The sequence below is a fragment of the Artemia sp. Qi Xiang Cuo genome, chromosome 4 (assembly GCF_049724085.1).
Source record: "Artemia sp. Qi Xiang Cuo chromosome 4, ASM4972408v1, whole genome shotgun sequence".
In the NCBI taxonomy this organism is placed as follows: Eukaryota; Metazoa; Arthropoda; class Branchiopoda; order Anostraca; family Artemiidae; genus Artemia; species Artemia sp. Qi Xiang Cuo.
The window spans coordinates 36,100,846-36,121,868 of NC_142797.1; the positions used below are offsets into that span (position 1 = coordinate 36,100,846).

Below are 21,023 nucleotides of genomic sequence, written 5' to 3' on the forward strand. Positions count from 1 at the left end.
TGTTTCGCCGAAATAATTCCATAAAATGGCTAAAATGGCTTCGCCCAAATAATCCCTAAACGTAATTTCAGCGTGTTCCTTTTGTTTGGCATCTCTGCGCTGACACATTTGAAATTACAATGAAACCTTTTCGCGCGCTAATCACTTCATCGCTAAGATCAAAACATTCGCTCGGAGACAGTTCTCTTTAGAAACAACAAATTAATTCCCCTTTCGTGAATCAATTCTCTTTAGAAACAACAAATTAATTCCCCTTTCATGTCAATCAATCAATCACGACATCATCTGTCATGTGTGATCTAAACTTTGCCCCGGAAACATTCTCTTTGGAAATACATCAAAGACATAAATTAACTTGACGTCATCTGTCAGATATTAATTAACCTTGCCCGGAAACAATTTGATTAATGACTCAATAATCCATGAAAGTGAGAAAGTTCCTGTTTTTCCATTCTCACTGACAAAAGCCATAAAAACAGACATAAATGTGAGAAAGTTCCTGTTTTTCCATTCTCACTGACGAAAACAAACAGACATAAATGTGAGAAAGTTCCTGTTTTTCCATTCTCACTGACAAAAACCATAAAAAAATCCATAAATTACAGTTGACATCCATGAAAAACATCAAATAAATTGACCATCGACTTGGAAAAAAGAGGTCATTGACCCCATTAACCACATGTTCTCTCTAGGGACTCTATGTCCATATTTGGTGTGCAAAAAAGTTGTAGGTGGCAGCACGGGTGGGAAATCGGAGTAGCATCTCCATCTCTACTAGTAGGAAAAACGTTTTTTTTACTGGTTAGATTTATTGGACAAACGGTCATTTTATCAGTTCGTTTTTTAGCTACATTTATCTTTAGGAATAGGAACAAATGGCATATTGTATGCCAGTATTGTCTCTGACACTGGAAAATACCCTTTCAATATTAAACTGAATTAAATAGAGCTGAATTAAGCTTAAACCCTCTACAGTAGGGTCTTCTGCAGGGGCGTTCTTTGGGGTTGGCAAGGGGGGCAGTTGTCCCCCAATAATGTGAAGAGAAAAATTATTCTACATTCCATGCCATTTGACTGGACCTTTGATCCGTATATGGACCTCCCTTGCCCCTCCCCTCCTCCCTATAAAAATGCTGGAGATTCGCCCCTGGTCTTCTGATATGCGAAATTTGATGGTGAAGTTTTTGTCAAGATCCATTTGCTTTTTGGGGCGTTCCTCCCCTTTTTTGAAAATCAGGCACATTTTCTCAGGTGCGTTGCGTTTGATGGGTAACTTGAAGCTTAATGAATAAAAGCTTAATGCTCCTAACGCAACCATATCAAACAGTTCATGGTAAGAACTGTAAATAAGCACCGATTCGGCCCAAAAGTAATGGAAAATCTGAAAAAGTGTAATTTTGATAACAATTAATATATCACAAGAATGAGTTTTCTTATGTTGATCCCAAATATATAAAATTGATCAATTTTAATATAACCCATGAAAAGTTACGAGCCTGAGAAAATTTACCAGATTTTCGAAAAAAACGGGGATATACTCTTAAGATGTCAACTTATCTTAATGAAACTCAAACCATCGCAATCAGCACATAAGAGAAACTTATTGTAAAATTATCAAGCTTCTCTCTACAAAAATACAGAATTTATATTTTTCTTTTACCAAAAGAAAGCTCACGGATCTTGTTTATTTTGTTGCGTTTATTTTTCCTCTGGGTGATTGTATCGAAGCAATGGTCCTAGAATATTAGGGGAGAGTTAATTCGAACGGAAGCCAAAAGTCCTAGTGCCCTTTTTACGTGACCGAAGACATTGCGGGGCAATTCTCCCCTCCGTCCTAAGCCTCTTTTTTCTCGATGACATCTGATCAAAATTTGGAGACAGCCAATTGATTCAACGTAGTTGAACAGGTCCGATAACTATACCTTAGGGGATGGCATGATCCCCAACAACCTTCTGGGGAAAGGGATGAAAGATATAAAATTTGTCCATTGTTTGCGTATATTATTTCTAATTTGGAAATGTACGGAAATATTTCGGAGGGAACTTCTTGCGTTAAGAGAGGATTTCCTAGGAGGAGAATATTTTGTGAAGAGGTAAGTTTCCAGGGAGAATTTTCCAGGGGAAATTTTAAGCAAGGTGTGGGTGGAAGGGTTGTAAGCTATGCAATTTGTTCATTTTTACATATAGTACTTGTTATTGGGGAAGATATGAAAATTTTCAACGGAAAACTTTCCACGTGGAGGGGGATTTCTGGCATGATTTGAAAAACGATCAAAAAGTAAATAAAAAAAAACTTAAGGTGATGAGTGTTTTCCAGGGGGAATTTTTAGCAGAGAGGAATTGCTTTGGAGTGAATTTTTTGGAGGTGGATTATTTCAGTTGGGGTGAATATTTAGCGTAGGAATTTTTTTGTGGGAAGAATTTTCTCGGGGGAATTTTGACGGAGAGGGGAGGCAGATTTCCCGACATGATTTGAAAAACGATCAGAAATTAAATAGAAAAACAAAACAAGTATTTTCAACTGAAAGTAAGGAGCAATATTAAAATTTAAGACGAACAGAAATTGTTCTGTATATGATGGGGGCTGTGTCTTCCTCAAACTCCGCTCTTTACGCTAAATTGTTTCTTTTTTCCCAATCCTTAGAGAATGACTTTTAAAACACAAGGGTCGTTCAACTGGAATGAAAAGCTTTTTAAAGGTACTAAAAATGTCTAAAGTTTCAACTTAATACCAAAAACCGTTCCTGAAGTATTGCTGATACGTCATCTCAACAACCTATGTGCGCATAGTGTGTTTCGATATAGTTCAATACAATAAATACTTCATAAATATTTCGTCTTAATGCCTTTAGCTTTAGCAGTAGTAGTCAGGGCTGTCACTGATGGGGGAACGCCCTCCCCAATTTTTTCAGCTACTCGGTAAAAAAAATGAGTCGGCGTACCTGGTTTTTGGTATTAAGTTGAAACTTTAAACGTGTGTTGAAGGGGATGTTGCTACTGTAACTATTGTGACTAATCAAGCTAAGACTATTAGAGTGAAGCTTTCAAGGAATATTTAGGGTGATTGTAAACTAAATCAAAACGAATTATGAGCATATAGATTGTAAAAAGGATGACAGCAATTTCTCGAGAACGGCTTACATTATTCAGTTTGAAGTTTCCAGATAAGTTGTGGCGGACTTTGAACTATCCGGATGGCACTATGTGTACATTATTAATACTACTGCTATAATTACTGTAACTAATGACGCCAAGGGTATCAAGGTGAAACTTTTAGGGAATGTTTAGGGAGAATTTCAAATTAACGAAAAAACTATATGGATGCAGGTTTTTACAAGGCTATATTTTTTTTTCGAGAAATCACTTTATTTACATAAATATTTACAAATTCCAGAGGCCTGGTCATCCAGGCTTGTCAAGCACTATCTCATTTCAACTTAACATCCTCACATCTCTTAACAAAAAACAAACAAACAAACAAAAGACGAGATGCCTCTTGCTCACTCAATTCCCCGACGGGTAACATTTATATTCATTGAACAAAAAAAAAAAAAAAAAAGACGAGGCACCAACAAAGACAACTCAACAAAAAAGGACGAGACACCTCTTGCTCACTCAATTCCCCGATGGGTACCATTAATATTCATTGCCAATCCTGATAATTTTTGGCATTACTTGAGGTAAAAAAAAAACAAAAAAAAACAACACACTAATCACATTTACAAATCATATTTACAAATTCCAGAGGCCTGGTCATCCAGGCTTGTCAAGCACTATCTCATTTCAACTTAACATCCTCACATCTCTTAACAAAAAACAAACAAACAAACAAAAGACGAGATGCCTATTGCTCACTCAATTCCCCGACGGGTAACATTTATATTCATTGAACAAAAAAAAAAAAAAAAAGACGAGGCACCAACAAAGACAACTCAACAAAAAAGGACGAGACACCTCTTGCTCACTCAATTCCCCGATGGGTACCATTAATATTCATTGCCAATCCTGATAATTTTTGGCATTACTTGAGGTAAAAAAAAACAAAAAAAAAAACAACACACTAAACACATTTACAAATCATATTTACAAATTCCAGAGGCCTGGTCATCCAGGCTTGTCAAGCACTATCTCATTTCAACTTAACATCCTCACATCTCTTAAACAAACAAACAAACAAAAGACGAGATGCCTCTTGCTCACTCATTTCCCCGACGGGTAACATTTATATTCATTGAACAAACAAAAAAAAAGACGAGGCACCAACAAAGACAATTCAACAAAAAAGGACGAGACACCTCTTGCTCACTCAATTCCCCGACGGGTATCATTAATATTCATTGCCAATCCTGATACTTTTTGGCATTACTTGAGGTAAAAAAAAACAAAAAAAAACAACACACTAATCACATTTACAAATCATATTTACAAATTCCAGAGGCCTGGTCATCCAGGCTTCTCAAGCACTATCTCATTTCAACTTAACATCCTCACATCTCTTAAACAAAAAACAAACAAACAAAAGACGAGATGCCTCTTGCTCACTCAATTCCCCGACGGGTAACATTTATATTCATTGAACAAACAAAAAAAAGACGAGACACCAACAAAGACAATTCAACAAAAAAGGACGAGACACCTCTTGCTCACTCAATTCCCCGACGGGTACCATTAATATTCATTGCCAATACTGATACTTTTTGGCATTACTTGAGGTAAAAAAAAACAAAAAAAAAACAAAAAACAACACACTATTCAAAATCATAACAACCAACACAATGGCCCCTTAGCAGCCTACAGAAATCGAGTCTAACCATCTGGTCTAAAATATCACCTGGTAGTCTTTCCCATGTTAATAAAAGCTGGGGTCTGAGTGAGAAGCCAGACCGAGTCGATGGTTTCCTTGGTTGTTGAATCATACCTGTGTCACAAGTACCATATTGATGACGTTCTGAAACGTAACAAAAGATATTGAACCAGACACAGTGTTGAATCAGAGTTCAAAGTGAACACAGCTGGCTTAAATCGGATATTTTCATGACTTTATTTAATCAGTAAGCTCTTTTTACAACAGAAATTGTGAAATGTTTTAAAACTTGGCTATAAGCCTGTTTTGTAATATTATCCGGTCAATCTGAACGCTTATTTTGGACATTGTATTTTGCTCTCCTGGGTTACTGTGGCGCTAACCTAGCCCCGCCAACAGACTTCCGTCTTGCCACAGTGATCTACTTTTAAACGACTACAGTGACCTATTATTAAACGAGATTGGATTCGATTATTTAGATTGTAAGTTAAAATGACTGATCTTGGAATTTGGGCGAAAGATACACTTTTTTTTTATATTCCAGTGTTGAATTTCATACAGAAGAATCTCGAACAAGGGATTTCCCACGATTCGATTAAAGAACATGCTTTGGATTTTTTTTTTTCGGCTAGTGATGTATTGGATGCGAGAAAGCTCTTCTTCCAGAAAGTGTTTCCGAGGGACGTTCCGCCCAGGCGAGTTGGCATCAATGCCCAACCAGATGGTATTGCCGATATTATTGCAGCGTGTGAAAGATGCGACTCTGAAGATATAGATGTGCCAGTTTTTGTGATAAGTAACGCGAGTGAAATCCCGATAATTCCTGCTTTGGCATATTCCATGCTTAGTAGTAAGGTAAACGCCTGTTTTAATGAATTACATGCTTTCTCGGAATAGCTTCAAACCCAGCCATTTTTCCCCTCCACCGCTCCCCCTTCAGTTAAAGATAAACCTACGTATGCAGTAATTGTGAAAAACGTTCCTATCGATTTAAGTGATCCTGGTTTGCGAAAAAAGAAATCGTATACGCTTAAAGGTCATGAAGGGAGTCTAAGTCTAAGACCTGACGTTCAGAATAAAAAATGAATCGTAGTCACTCGAGATAGGCAGTCAACCGTATCCATTGCCGCCTCAGCCTCTAAGAGTCTACCGAGTGTTCAAACCAATGTCCATGACAAAAAAGCACTTGGTATTGTTCGGGGTATCCCTGAAAATGGAAAGTATACTGAGATTAACTCGTGCTATAAAATAGGACACTCAAATTGTTTTTGTTTGAAATTTTTGGATCGGCTAGCACTGAAAAATGCAAATGAACATGGTCTCCGACTTGGATATGAGCTTTTTCGGGTTGAAGTCTATCAAGAATCTCCGCGTCGCTGTTTCCGGTGCCAAGGGGTAGATCACCCTATTGCTAGATGCCCACGTTTTCATGATTTATCAAAATGCTCCCGCTGTGTTGGGGCTCATGAAAACACCGCAGAGAACTCTTGCTCAACTGCTCCTAAGTGCGCCAATTGTGGAGGAAAACATGTTTCTTTTAGTTTATAATGCTCGGTATTAAGAAATGCGCTTGCCAAGACATTATGATGACTTCTCCTTCAGCCTTAAGTTTTGTTTCTTTGAATATTAATGGTACTAAAGATAAGAATCTGCTAATTGACGAGCTGCTAAATTTTGATGTTGTATTCTTACAGGAGCATCTACTTTCTAAAGTTAATACGACCAGTATAAGATGGTCTGCTACCCATGATATATTTATTTGAGAAGCAAAAAAGACCCGCGGTCGCCCTTCCGGCGGTACCACCGTCTTCATTCGATTGGGAGATCAGCCTATGCAAACTTATTCTGATGCTAATATTCTAGTATTCCAGTGTAACAACATGGCTTTTGTAAATGTGTATCTTCCAGGCAACCTTCGAAATACTCAGTCATTTACTGCTTTTGCTAAAGCTTGCCATAAACTGAAATCTCTTTTCATAAAATTTGCAGATAAAAATGTTGATTGGATCCTAGCCGGGGATATGAATGCTGACATATAGACCTCATCTGATTGCTCTAAACTCCTGCTAGAGTCTCTGCCAAGTGTCTATCATGTCGCTACTAAGAACCTGGCTTATACTTACATTCATAATCGAGGCTCCGTTAAATCCAACTTTGACCATATTATTGTGTCTAAGTTCATTTTAATTAAATCCGAGGTGTCTGTTGATTAAGATAAAATCAGTGATGATCATATCCCTATTTCGTGTCTAATTGAGCCTCCTGATGTTCAAGCCCACTTAAAGGGTCCCATTCAAAATGTTATCAAAAGCCCAATTGGAATCGGATAAACGTTGATATGTATATTACTACTTTATGCACTCTACTCTGAACTATTAAAGTCCCGTTTCACTTGCTCCAGACTTCGATTAATCGCCCTGATTCTAAGGAAAACCTAAATTCGTATTATTATCAGATTGTGGAATGTTTAAAGTCAGCCACAAAAGCTGCAGTTCCGTTTGAGCACGTGCGTATTGGGTCTCACAAGCCCCTGTGGAATATAGATCCAGAAGTGAAAAAAGTAAAGAACCACGCAAAGTTTTGGTTGCGACTGTGGAACGCCTGCAATCGACCTTCTTCCAGTTCTGTGTTTACAGTCAAGCAAAAAACGAAGAAAGAATACAAATTCTGTATACGTAATGCAAGGGTCAACGCGTGGGACGCTCCAAATAGTAAAATGACCTGGAATAGAGTTATCAATAGCAGTAAGTGTACTCCTCCAGCTCAGTCGAAATTAAACCTTTTGAATTTTGTGTACCATTATATTGACATATTTTCCGTATTCAACCAGGATGTTCAGAAACATTTTTCTAATCTACTTAGTTCGATCCTGTCAATGTCTCTTTGTCAACATAGAGTTCTTGCTCTATGTTGCTCTAGGATTCTAATATGATTACGAATACTTGTAATGTTGTTTCTGTCACCGACCCCCTAGTTTGCTTTTTTTATCGTGATATTTGTTCAATTTTATTTTAATTGTTTTTTGTTTGTTTTCGTATTGATGTTATTATTTTTTTTCTTTTGCATTTACTCCACAGTGTCATTCTAATGTTCATTTGTGGGTTATTAATAAATTATTATTATTATTATATTATGTAGGCAATCCGGTGCTACTTTATTCAAAATATCGAACATTAACTGTGCTCTATAGAACTCAAATAGACCAGAAATCGGTAGTATATGTAAACTCTTATAAAGATTCTTTACCGAAGAACGAGAATCATAATTAGAAAGAATCCTGATAGCCCCATTCTAGAGAACATGTAACTGCCTAAGATGTGCATTGAATGTGGACGACCACACTGAACAACAGTAAAGTAAATAGGGGTTCACCACCGAAAAATAAATAAGACGCAGTATTCCAGGAAATAAATGCTTTAATTGACGCATCATTCCAACATTACGGGCCACTTTAGAAGATACACACTGGGTACGTTCTACAGACGGGAGGGTCTCATCCAGAATAACTCCCAGGTATTTCACCGTACTTTTCCGAGATATCTGGGACGGACCAGCATTCAGGGTTGTTAACCATGGATAGTAATTCTTAGATCTCCAATAAATAATCCAGTTAGGTCTATTAAAATTGATGGCCAGTTTGCTCGATGTCATCCATCGTTCAATATTATGCAGGTAACCTTCTAACAATGTGACTAACTCTTGCTCCGTACGAGCAATTATCGTGAGAGTTGTGTCATCTGCGAACAACACAAAGACCTTCTTTGGGCCTCTAAAATATGAACTTAGGTCATTTGTTAGACCGGACACTGTGTTGCATAGATCTTTAGTGTAAACAGCGAACAACAGTGGACCGATTAGAGATTCTTGGGGAACACCGCACTAGATTGGGTAACGGTTAGACGCGATGCCTCCTATATCCATAAACATTGATAGCAGTATTATTGACACTTTTAAATGAACTACTTCGATTGGAAATTAAAACTTCTAGTGCACTTTTTAAGAGTCAAAAGTAATTTGAGGTCATGCAGCCCTCCTCCTAATCCTATTAATTTCTAAACACATCCAATCAAAATTTCATATAGCTATTTTTTTTCAGCATAGTTGAATGGTCCAGTAACTATGTCTCTAGGGTATATCAACCTCCCACAGTTATGCAGTTTCCCCGTTATACTTTAAAACTAAATGTTGCTTTACAACTAAATCAAAACGTACTATGTGTTTGCTAATTGCCAATAAGACATCTCAGAAATTTACCGCGAACAACTCAGGGTATTGAGTTGAAACTTTCAGGGCTCCTACTATTACTACTTCTGCTCAAACTCAAAATGAGCAAAAATTAACATGAGTAGGGCTGACAACCCCCGTGCCTTGACCTGAACGTAATTTGCACTCTTACTAAAAAAAAAAAAAAAAAAAAATGACCCTGGATTGTCAGTTCAATATACACATACTGATATTTATTCCTTAAATTTTAATATTTTGTACTTAATAAAGTAAAAAAACTGAAAACATTTAAAATGTGTTTTCTTTTCAGCAAAGTGCAAAATATGTTCTGGTCTTGAGAGGGCATGGGGCCACAATTTTCCATTTGTTTAAATAAAGAGCAAGAAGGTACTGACATGAAATATCCCAAAATATCTCTCTCGGTCGGTAAATGCAGTGGTTTTACCGACTCGTGCAGTGATTTTACGGTTGGTCCCACCGTTTTCCATTCAGTTAAAGAACATGAAAATACGGATATGACATCCGATGAAATCTCGATCTAGGTTGGTCATTGTAGCGGTTTTACCGACTCTTGTCGTGTATTTACGGACGCTACTAAAATTTTTGTTCGGTTAAATAAAGAAAATGGAAATACTGACATGATGTGTACCATAATTTCAATCTCGGTCGTTAAATCTAGCGGTGATGCCATCTCGTGCAGTGTTTTAACGGACGGTGCCACTATTTCCTATTTGGTTAAATAAAGGACATGAAAATACTGAAATGATATCTACCAAATTCTCAATCTTGGTCGGTTAATGTAACGGTTTCACCAATGCATGCCCTGATTTTACGGATGGCGGTACAATTTTTCATTTGGTTAAATGAAGAACATGGAGCATAAGTGAGGCATACTGTGTAGAATTTATTCATAGATAGCTTTGATCTTTCAGCCTAGATATAACATTATTCCAAAGTCTTGCTCAAATAATTTAATCAAAGATCAAGGATTCCAATTCCAAATTCTTCGCTGTATCTTAGTGCTGAAACAATTTAACAGGGAAAGCAGGGAAGACTTACGATGTGCAGCTGCATTCGTGCTGAAGCTAAAGAATTTCTCAATGACAAGATGGACGTCCAGATCGGATGGTTTGAGAGCGTTGTAGACCAGCTTAGACACCATTGTGGAAGTTTTTGAAGAGCTAAAGAATAAAATGAGGACAAAATAATAAAAGAAAAAGCCAGAGTTCTGCAGCGCCGCATAAACTGCTTTGACTTTATTCTGACACTGATGTTCGTATTTTTTTTTAACATGATCACACTGCCTTTCTATGACGAAATCAATAAGAGTTCCAAATAGGGATAGGTCCTTTTATTAGACAGTGAAACAAAAATATAAACAAAGACTTTATAAGTCTTTGTTTATAGAGTCTTTGGTTATATTTTTGCTTCACTGTCTAATAAAAGGACCTATCCCTATTTGGAACTCTCATTGGTTTCGACACTGATGTTTATGTGCCATGTCATGTTGAGGACGTTCTTTCGGAAAAGCTGCAGGCTGAACACCTCGATCTGATACTAACGAAAAACTCAGGGTGACATGCGATATCTTAGATTCTCTCCTCGAAGATCTGGATCAGATAGGGAGGCAAATTGAGGCAGCAAAAGCAGTAGTGGAAAAATTTGGCTCAATAGCCAAAGACGAGTTCCAACTTAAACACTGTTCTTGACGTCCGCCTGCTCGTTATTCAGAGGCAATTGCTAATTCTGGAGCCAACCCGCTGGATGACTGGAAATCGTTCTATGCTAAGGAGCTCTACGGTGTCCTTAGAGCCCTAGAGAATGGCTCGGATAATGTAATCTACGACAGCTCACCTTTTCTGGGGCCAGCATACCAAAGTTTACTGGGCAAAATGGATGACAGATATGAAAGTCTTTCTGAGCTCGTGAAGATGTTTCCTGAAAAAGGCTTAGATCCCTTGGAGCTAATGTTACAGCTACATGCTTTAAAAACTTTTTGGCCAGGACTGAGGTTGAAAGCAACAAAGTCATAAATCACACCATCTTTGAGAGACTATTCCATGAAATTAACGCTGTCAAATCGATATTCCGACCTCTGGTTACTTTACGGATAGTTTGCCGCAGCACCACCTACTGTGGCCACAGCAGAAAGAAGTTTTAGAAAACTGAAACTGGTCGTGACACGTTTACGAAAAACGATGGACGACGACCGTTTGGATCACCTTGTCATGATGTGCTCTGAGACCTACCCTTACGGACGAGTTGAAACTGGACGAAGTCTGGCTGTCTTCCTAACCAAAACGTTTGAGTTTTTAACTTAAAGTGTATAGTTTTATTTTCTTCTTTTTTTTTGATTAATCTGTGTGTTTTAATTTAAACTTGTCAATTTCTCACTTCTGAGATTTTTTTTTATAAGTCATGTTATCACTTTTCTTCTAATATATTGCTCCACTCTTCACTAGGTCACCTTATCGTTGTTTATATGCTTCTTATTGGAAAAAGAACTAAGCCACTATTCTTCCTCAGATTATATGATTCTTTAGGCTGAATCGCGATCCCAAGTTTCGTAGTAGAAATGGGCCTTATGTTAATTAGTGGTGAAAACAGTCGGCATAAATGATCAGCAAGTCGAAAAAATCAATTACTCCCCCTCCCAAACATTTCGGCTAGCAACGCCTCTGGCGGCAGTAGTAGTAGCAGTCGAATTAATGGTGGTAGCCTTAGCTTTAGTGGTAGCAATAGTAGAAGAAAAAGTAATAATAGTAGCAGAAGTAGTATAAGTGGAAGCAGTAGCATTAGGATGCAAATATTGTATTTTGCTTAGTTCAAAATCCCCCACAACAAGCCATGTTAGTTTCAACTTCACACACCAAACTGTTCCTAAGATATTGCCGATACACCTTTTTGACAACTTACATGCAGACGGCGTGTCGTAATTCAGTTCATCTTCTCTCCTTAAAATTCCCTGAAAATTTCACTTTTATGCCCTTAGACATAGTTGTAATAGCAGTCGCAGTAGTAGTATTAGTATTACTATTAGTAGTATGAATAGTAATATCACTAGTATTAGTAGTTGCTGTAGTATTAACGTATTTCCTTTTAGTAAATTTAATATCCCTCTTATCAATTCTCGAAAGTGTAGTAGTAGTTGTAGTAGTAATGGTAGCAATAGTAGTGGTGGTAGTTGTAGTAGTATCGAGTAAATATTGTCTTTCTGGTCAATTGATCATCTTCCTTATCATTTTCTGAAAGTTCCAAATCAGTATAATCAGTCATGCCTGAGTTACACTCTTTTGACAACCCGTATACATACGAGTATAACGTGTTTTGATTTAGTTCAAAACTCCCCTCAACATTCTCTGAAAAGCTTACCTGAATATCCTTTGTCTTTTCGGAAAACAGAATTAAACATGTACACCTTTCTCAATAGCATAAATTATGTGTAAACAGTGATCGGAGTGCCTAAGTTACAGTCCTTGCCCTGAGGACTGTTTGGGAGGTTGATATCCCCAAGGACATAATTACGGGACCTTTCAAAAATGCGGAGCAAAATAGCTCTCTTATAATTTTGACTAGAATTATTTTGGAAAATGGTGGGCTAGGGGGGATGTGGTTGCCCTCCATTCACTTTTGACTCTTAAAAAAGACACTAGAACTACCAACCTCCAACCAAATGAGCCCCATCTGAAGTTTATACGCCCACCCTTTCCATAAAAGCCTTATATGCGCAGGGGCAATATCTTACAACCCTTGCCCCTGGGCTCGAGGGGGAGGGGTTGTTTCCACCCTGGAGGTATTGTTATATGTTCTTTGGACTGATTTGAACAAAATGGTTATTTCACAATTTTGATTAGATATGTTTGGGGAAAAGAAGGCGTTAGGAGGAGGGGGCTAGTTACTCTTCGTCACTTTTGACCCTTAAAAGGGAGCTAGAATTTTAAGTTTCCAATCAAGTAAGCCTCCTCTAAAGTTTATACGACCACCCCTTGCATTAAAACCTTTTATGCCCCCATGGTATAACTTACAGCCTTTTCCCCCAGGCTCTGAGGGGTTGTTTAACCCCAAAGGCCCTATTTTATTATCTTTTGACTATTTTGACAAAATGGCTCAAAATAGAATCTCCTATCGAATGCATTTAGGGAAAAGAGAACGAGGGGGTGGGTTTGTTGCCCTTTGACCACTTTTGACTCTTAAAAAGGGCATTAGAACTTTTTATTTGAAATCCAATTAAACCAATCCAAAGTGTATATGACCACCCCCTCCAAAAAATAGGCAAATGGTACATCATATAGTCATTGCGCTGGCGGTAAATAAATACATTGTGCATACATCGATATTTACTTAAGCAGCACCATTACGCTGCCTATGACAAGAATTCAAAAAACTAACAGGTACTGTATAGCAATGGTCATCGAATGTTTCTTCCTGAATCCAAACTTTTTTTCCAAAAGAAGTCAGTTTATGGTCAAAAAATCATACAGACGGCTTGTACAATTCTCTATTATCTCAGAGAATAACAGAAGGATTGAAATAAGTCTCCAGTACTCAATGTTCTAGTACTGGAATTACTCTCAAAACATAACTGCTTTGAAAGTGTGAGAACTCAATCCATCAATAATAGCTGAGTTGGACCTAATTGACTTAATCACTGTTTGTAATTCATCAATGGTGTGCTGCTTAATTCAGACCTTCTCCTCTATTATTACAAAGTTCCTCCTTCTGAAACTGTTTTTTTCCCCTAACTAATCGCTGTAGAGTTAGACCAAATTTCGAAAAATAATAACTAAATTAATTTCTCCCATTGCCTGTTAGACTGTTATTTCCAAACCGTCAATCTCAAGTGTATATAGCTCAGAATCTTTCTAACTTCCCATAGTTTCATTTATAAATCCCTGTTTTCCTTTGCTATTACCTTGATTCTTGAGTTGTATTTGCTCATACTACAGTTTCTTAGCCTTCCTTGTCAGACAGTTCACTTAACCCAAGGCCATTACTGTTTAATATAGTTTGACACTTTGCTTCTAGCTGGTAGCCTGGAACAGACTAAGCCGGGAGAGAAAGATCCTGAATAAAAAATTTCAATTATTTGTTAAGCGAATCCTTAATCAGCAGTAAAATATCCAAATAAACTGTCGTAACTTCTCAATTCCAGGTGCAAATACTAAGCATTTATTCATCTTTATATGAACTATTATCATTCTTTGATGACCTAACAAATGCAGGCCACTTCGCCTTAGAGACTTAAGCCGAATAAGAATAAAATCACCACGTCCAACAGGAACTTCAATATGATCGGCTATCAGAAACTGTTTTCTACATGTCTCACTAGGGGTTGAGTCACCATGCATCATGGATCCTAATGACTTGCAAAAATACCAATGAACAAACATACCAATGGAAACATACCAATACCAATGGATGTATTATTAAAAATAATACAATAATATTAATACAAAATGATAGAAATCCACAAAAAAATAACAAATCAACAAGGCGAAATGCATAAATTATAAAAAAAAAGCCAAAATGTTATAATGTGTTGATTCATGTGGCCCACGGGGCCCTACCACAGGCTGTGGTAAGGCTCTTTCGTTACTTAAGAATGGCACTAAATTTTTAAATTTTCATTATAATGGGCCATCAATGAATTATCTATAAACAAGGGCTGAAAAAACTTGTGATAAAATAAATACATTTTTCGTAGTTAGAATCAGCTCAAATAATAGACTTTGTTGCTGCATATATTTTCATCAAAACTTCACTATATGAAGTTTCGGTTTACAGAGTGAACTCTTCAAACCAATCATTTCTTAAAGGGGTTTTTTCCATGGAAGCCAGAAAAGTAACCAAAGGGGGCAATGATCACCCGGAACATAAGAAAACATTAAAAATGTATATAAGTATGAAATGGAGAAACACATTTAAATTTTAGTGAAAAAACTCCTGGTAGAACCTATCCCACCCCTTCCTGAGAATCCCCTGTTGGTGCTTATGATCCCCCCGTACCTCCACATTTTGTACTGGTAAGCATCTCAATGCAGTCTTTTATGTTAGAGAGAATTTTTTCCTACAAAAAAAGAAGATCAATCACCCTGGAGCCCCATATTGCAGGTTTAGTCCACAAATATTCCACATAATGAAGAGAGGCGAGAGTCTTATTTATAGTTCTCCTCTCTCCCAACCTAATTTTGAGCTTATATGAAGACTCACGAGGAGCTAGAGAGTTTAGGAATTTGCACTTTTTTAGTATTCAGGCATACTCCCCCCCCCAACCTAAACAAACTTCCATTGTTCATCCTCACAATGGGGGGTGCGCATTAATGCATGGGTTCGAAAATTTTTATTAAACCTTAAATGGCTTGATACTTAAGTCAATTTAACTGAGTGAAGTTTAAAAATAAATGTCTACATTACTAGTTTATTTTGTGGAATACGTAAATCTTCAGAAGCAAATGCGATAATGTACATTATTATTGCCTCTGAAACTAAGAAACTCATTATATGATTCTTCAACAGTTTTAAATCGTTTGGCTATGCCAGAAATTTTTCGACAGGTCTGCGGCTCTCTTCCGGGCAAAATTGCTGTTCTGTGCCGCAAATTGGCAAAAACACTACTTTACTGCTCCACAATCTTTTTCGCTACTCAATAATTGCACAAGAATTTGTGACGTCTCTTCAAATGAGCCTTCTCCTGATTTTCTCAGACCGTTATTTATACGATCACCGCAAGGAGAAAAACCAACAAACAAATAAACAAGTGTTAAGCAACATATTCAGTTTTTGTAAATTGAGGACTTAGAAACTCATCAGTAGAATTCTCTTATATGTTGTTGGTAGAATTTTCGTAAATATCGCTCTACCTCTTGGAAGTATTCATCCTGTTTTGAAAATCAAGCAAATTTTCTGTCTCATAGCTCTTGGTGAGAGTAATTTTAAACTTAAAGAATTTTACATATTTAGAATATTACTAAAATCCTTTTCTTTTTTATTTAGCCTATAAATTGTTATGAATACTATTACTATTCCATCGCTTTAAAACAGTTACTATTAAAATCAAGGAATTCTCATCGTGGAACTTTAAGTGGCTTATTATTATTATTATTTTTTTTTTTTATAGATGTATGAGACTAGTATTTACCGGAATCATGGTTGTAGCAATGACTGCAACCTCGCAAATCACAGCAGCAGTAACCGAAAGTTTGAACATACGCTGGCTAAAAACTCTAGTGAGAAATATTTCTCATTTAGAGGAGATTTAGGAATGATAAGCTCCTATATACTATGCATTTTTTGCCCTAGTAATATTGGTAGCGATCTCTTCAACTTAGAAAAGAACGAAGTTCAGCCATGGTAACAGAAAATTTTAAAGCGATTTTTGAAAAAAAAACTATCAAGTGAGAAAAATCGCCATTGAAGCTGATTCATGAACGATAATTATGATTTTGATTAATCTTAATGGTAAAATTTTATAGTGAACACAAATTTATGAGGATTTCGAAATATAGTCTGAACACTTTCAAAATTCGTGAAGGGTCGAATGAAAACTGCACCATTAGCATTGATATTCGAAAAGTATGTGGCAATATCAAAGTATAAGGCGATACCAAAACAGGAAGCATATGGAGTACAATTGGATTTATGCCCAGTAATTTCATTAAGACTCTAGTTTTATGGAGTTCTAAAAGTATAGGAAAACATCATGAGTCACTTTATTTGAACCAGTTTTTTCAGATCCATTTAGCATAAATTGCGAAGCACTAATTTTTTTTATTTTTGTTCGTTTTTAGGTCTAAAAAATAAGCACATTACAAAAGTATTTTTGTCTACCTTAGGGGAAAAAAACTATAGAAGTCAACATAAATTAATTGTTAAAATAGTGCAGTAAATATATTTTTTACTTTGCACCTCACTTTAACTTTCCCTAAAGAAAAGTATGCAATTTTGTCACATAAAGCGTCAAAGGGGTATATTATCCTTCATGTCTTCGAAAAGTTGCAGATAAGGAATTCAGTTATTGAAAAAATATTGTACTAAATGAAACACATAAAGTTTAGACATTATTTTGTACCTGTAAATTTGTGACTATCTTTTTTTTGGAATTTATAATTAAAGACTGAAAACTCACGTTTATCAGCATTAAGATAGGGATCAGTCATATTATAGGTATTTAAAAAAAGATGGGAAATTTCTGGGAAGACCTGTTCATTTTTGCATGGAAGTAGATGACCTGCTTAAGCAAGATAAGAAACATCTATAAGCACCATGAAATACTATGACCTGATTTAATATAAAATACCAGAAATACATATTTTGAATATACAAGGCGATATATCCCTCTCAGCCTCAACTCACGACGAGCAAAGATGAAAGGAGGACTTAATTTATCAATCTGGAAGAAAGAGGTCTCATTCCAAATCAAAGAAGGAAAATAATAGAAGTGTTTACACCATTGTTAAAAGGGAAATAATTGACTGTGGACAACACTGTTGAAGGCTTTAGAAAGATCCGTGGTACGCAGATAAAGTGGAGTCAACTGAGCCAGACTATTCTTTATGACAGAAGAAAACAAATTGAGGCGCTTGCTTACAACCAATAACAGGTTTACATACAAATTGATTAGAATCGAAGTGTATGTAAAACATAAACGAGAAATTGTAATGTATTTAAAGGTTTACTCATGGTACATGCGGTTGTTACCGGCAAATAAGATAAAATTCCGAAAAGGGTTTTCGAAAATTTCAAATACATTTGGAGTAATAGATGTAAATCAAATAGTTCGTGGTAACGAACTGTAAGTCAGGAGCGACCCAGCTCAATAGAAACCGAAACTCTAAAAAACGGAATTACCAGTAGTTATATCAAAAGAATCGGATTTTTATGCTGATTTCAAATATATAGCCCGAGAAAATATGCCTCATTTTCGAAAAAAGGGGGAAACATCCCTTAAAAGTCATAGAATCTTAATGGAAATCCCACTAGGATTTAGCGTATCAGAGAACCAGTGTGACAGCGTATCATAGAGGTTTCAAGCTCCCAACTGCAAAACTGTGGAATTTTTTTTTTTTTTTTACCAGAGGAAACGTGTTTATGCGGATGCGTGTTTATTTGTAAGTTTGTTTGTTTTTTCCCAGAGGTGATCGGATCGACCCCGTGGTCCTAGAATATCGGGAGAGGGCTCATTAAACGGAAATTAAAAGTTCTATTATCCTTTTTAAGTGACCAAAAAGACTGTAGGGCAATTTGGCCCCCTCCCACTTCCATTTCACCCCAAAGTTATCTGATCAAAATTTTGAAAGAGCCATTTAGTTCAGCATATTTGAAAAATCAACTATACTTGTATTTGGGAGAAAAATCACCGCCCACAGTCCATAGGAAGAGGCCTGTAATTTTTTTAATTTACCCATTGTTTACGTATAGTAGGCTATTTATTATTTGGGAAGAATGCAGACATTTTTTTTGTGTGTGTGGGGGGGGGATGTGCTTTGGGGTGGATTTCTATGGGGAGGATCTTTCTTGGAGAGGGATATTTCTGGGGGGGGGGGGGGTGAATACTCCAGCGGATATGTTACACTGGGTCGATTTGACAGAATTACTATACGAAATTGTTTTTAATTGTCTTACATTCTCTTTGGCAAATTTTTCATGTGGAAATGCTCCGGGGGAATTATCTAGGGATTTTTTCCACACGTTTTGTTTTCTGGGAAATAATTTCCACAGAAGGGGGGATTTCTGGAGTGATCGAGAAACCGATTAAAGATTAAAGTCTTATTCAAGTGAAAGAATGCTAAGGTGAATTTTTCAGGCTGAATGGGGTGTAAGGAATTTTATAGGGAGAGGGAATTCTCAGCGAGGATGGAACTGTCTAGAGGGAATTTGAGAAGGGAGTACACTTTACGTTGAATGAAATTTCCGCGGAGAAGTTTTCGCGAGGGAGAGGGGTAGATTTCATAGAGTGTGAGCCAGATTTACCGGCATTATTTGAAAAAGGAACAAAGATTATTCCATATATGAAGGATTGCCCCCTCCTCGATACCTTACTCTTTACTCTAAAGTTTGACCGTTTACTAAAACTGAAACATGGGGGTCATTTAATTAGAATAGGAAGCATTTTTGAAGGTACTAACAGGTTTAGCCTAAAGAGCAAGGTATTGAGGAGGAGGCAACCCTTCATATATGGGATAAATCTGCCAAAATTAATATGCAAATTTTGTTTGAATTTTTCATGTACGGTGAGCCAAACTCGTACCTGCATTTGTTGAAAAACGTTCAGAAATTAAATAAAAAAACAAGTTTTTTTTTTAACTGAAGGTAGGGAACGACATTAAAACTTAGAACGGACATAAATTATTCTGTACATGAAAGGGGCTGTCCCCTACTCAAAGCCTCGCTCTTTGCGCTAAAATTTCATTGTTTTAAAAAGTAGAGTTGTGACAAAGAGTCAAACTTTAGCGTAAAAAATGAGGCGTTGAGGAGGGGACAGCCCCTTTCATATACGGAATATTTTATTTTCATTTTAAGTTTTAGGGTCACTCCTTACTTTCAGTTAAAAAAAACTTGTTTTTTAATAAAATAAGAGAACCATACACTCCGAATCTACATTATTCACATTAGTACCTTTAATTTCAATATATGAAAACTTTAGCTCCTCTATAACTTCTAGGCTAAACAAAAAGCAGGTCGTCCTTGTCTGGGGTGGGAGGACGTCATAAAGAAAGATTTAAAGGAAACGGGGACTCCGTGGGAGGGTGTAAAAAGGGAGGCTCTAAATAGATTGGGATGGAGGAGGAGCCTGCATAGATGTGTTGGCCTCAGGTGGCTTGGTGCTGCGGTGAGTTCTTAGTAGTAGTAGTAGCAATAATTCTATCATCTTAACTAGAAATTGAAGTACAATTACTAATATCATTCCTATCCGATTCTTAACAATTGAACACTTTCACCTATACATTTCCGATGCTGCAAATTTCATAACTATATAAAGAATAGATTTACGGCACTTTTTGTTTTCAGTATCTGTCCCTTCTCCTAGCGAAAACAAATAATGACAAATCATTCTGGCGCAATTATCCCACAATCAACGTAAGCTCTTAGTCAAAATTGTGCCTTATTCTCAAAACTGTTTAAATCTGGATCAGAAGTCCAAGTAGAGTTTTCTAGTTTTAAAACGAATGCACTCCTTGAAAACAACAACTTTCTTAGCTATTTTTCAAATATGTAAATATATCACTATATAATTGTTAAGCCCGTCATTGCCATCCTTTAATTCTAATTGTAATAGATGGCAAGGCACATGTACACAACTAATCAGTGTCAACTAAGTCAATACGTATAAAGCAAAATAGGTTGTATCTCAATCTGTTTGGTTTTAAAAAATTAATAAAACCTTTATTTCATATGATCCAGCATGAAAGAATTACATAAATTATTTGCCTTTCACTATTTAGACAAAAACTTATTTATAGTTTTGGTATTTATTTTTGTATAATTTTCCATTGATAATATTATATTTAGTTTGTCAACAGGATTCAAGAGTGTCACCGTAAGTGAGGAGGGTCCCTCACTCTCGGATTGAATCTATCACTTTTGCACTCTAATTAAGATTTTAGTATAAATTTCAAGTATATTTATTCTGCCAATTTGTTAAAGGTAAATCACATATTTTTGGAAATATTTTCAGGCTTTGGTGACATGGCAGTGGCAAATGCAATTGGAAGCAATGTTTTTGATATCCTTGTATGCTTAGGATTACCATGGTTTCTTCAAACTGTCATTGCAAAACCAGGCTCTGTTGTCAGGATAATTAGTAAAGGTAAATACTATTAATTATAATAGTAATATTACAAAATTAAAAATAAATGTTGTAAGTCAGAAAGCTTCTAGATTCTTTGCAATATTAAACTTTCTTTTGCAAGAAAACAGCGGAGTGAAATCCCGAACCTACATCATAACACTCTCTCTTGAGGTCCTAGTTGACCATTGTCTTAGAAAGGGGACAAAC

At 36.5% G+C, this 21,023-nt stretch overlaps 1 protein-coding gene across 1 annotated transcript in view; it reads left to right on the forward strand.

Annotated features, from left to right (window-relative positions):
• The window catches only part of LOC148953059 (putative sodium/potassium/calcium exchanger CG1090), a 138,668-nt gene that overhangs the window by 108,608 nt on the left and 9,037 nt on the right, over positions 1-21,023 (forward strand). The window contains exon 7 of the mRNA XM_089088273.1: positions 20,703-20,834. Within this exon, the coding sequence (XP_088944399.1) occupies positions 20,703-20,834 (132 nt within the window). The remainder of the gene's footprint in view (positions 1-20,702; positions 20,835-21,023) is intronic.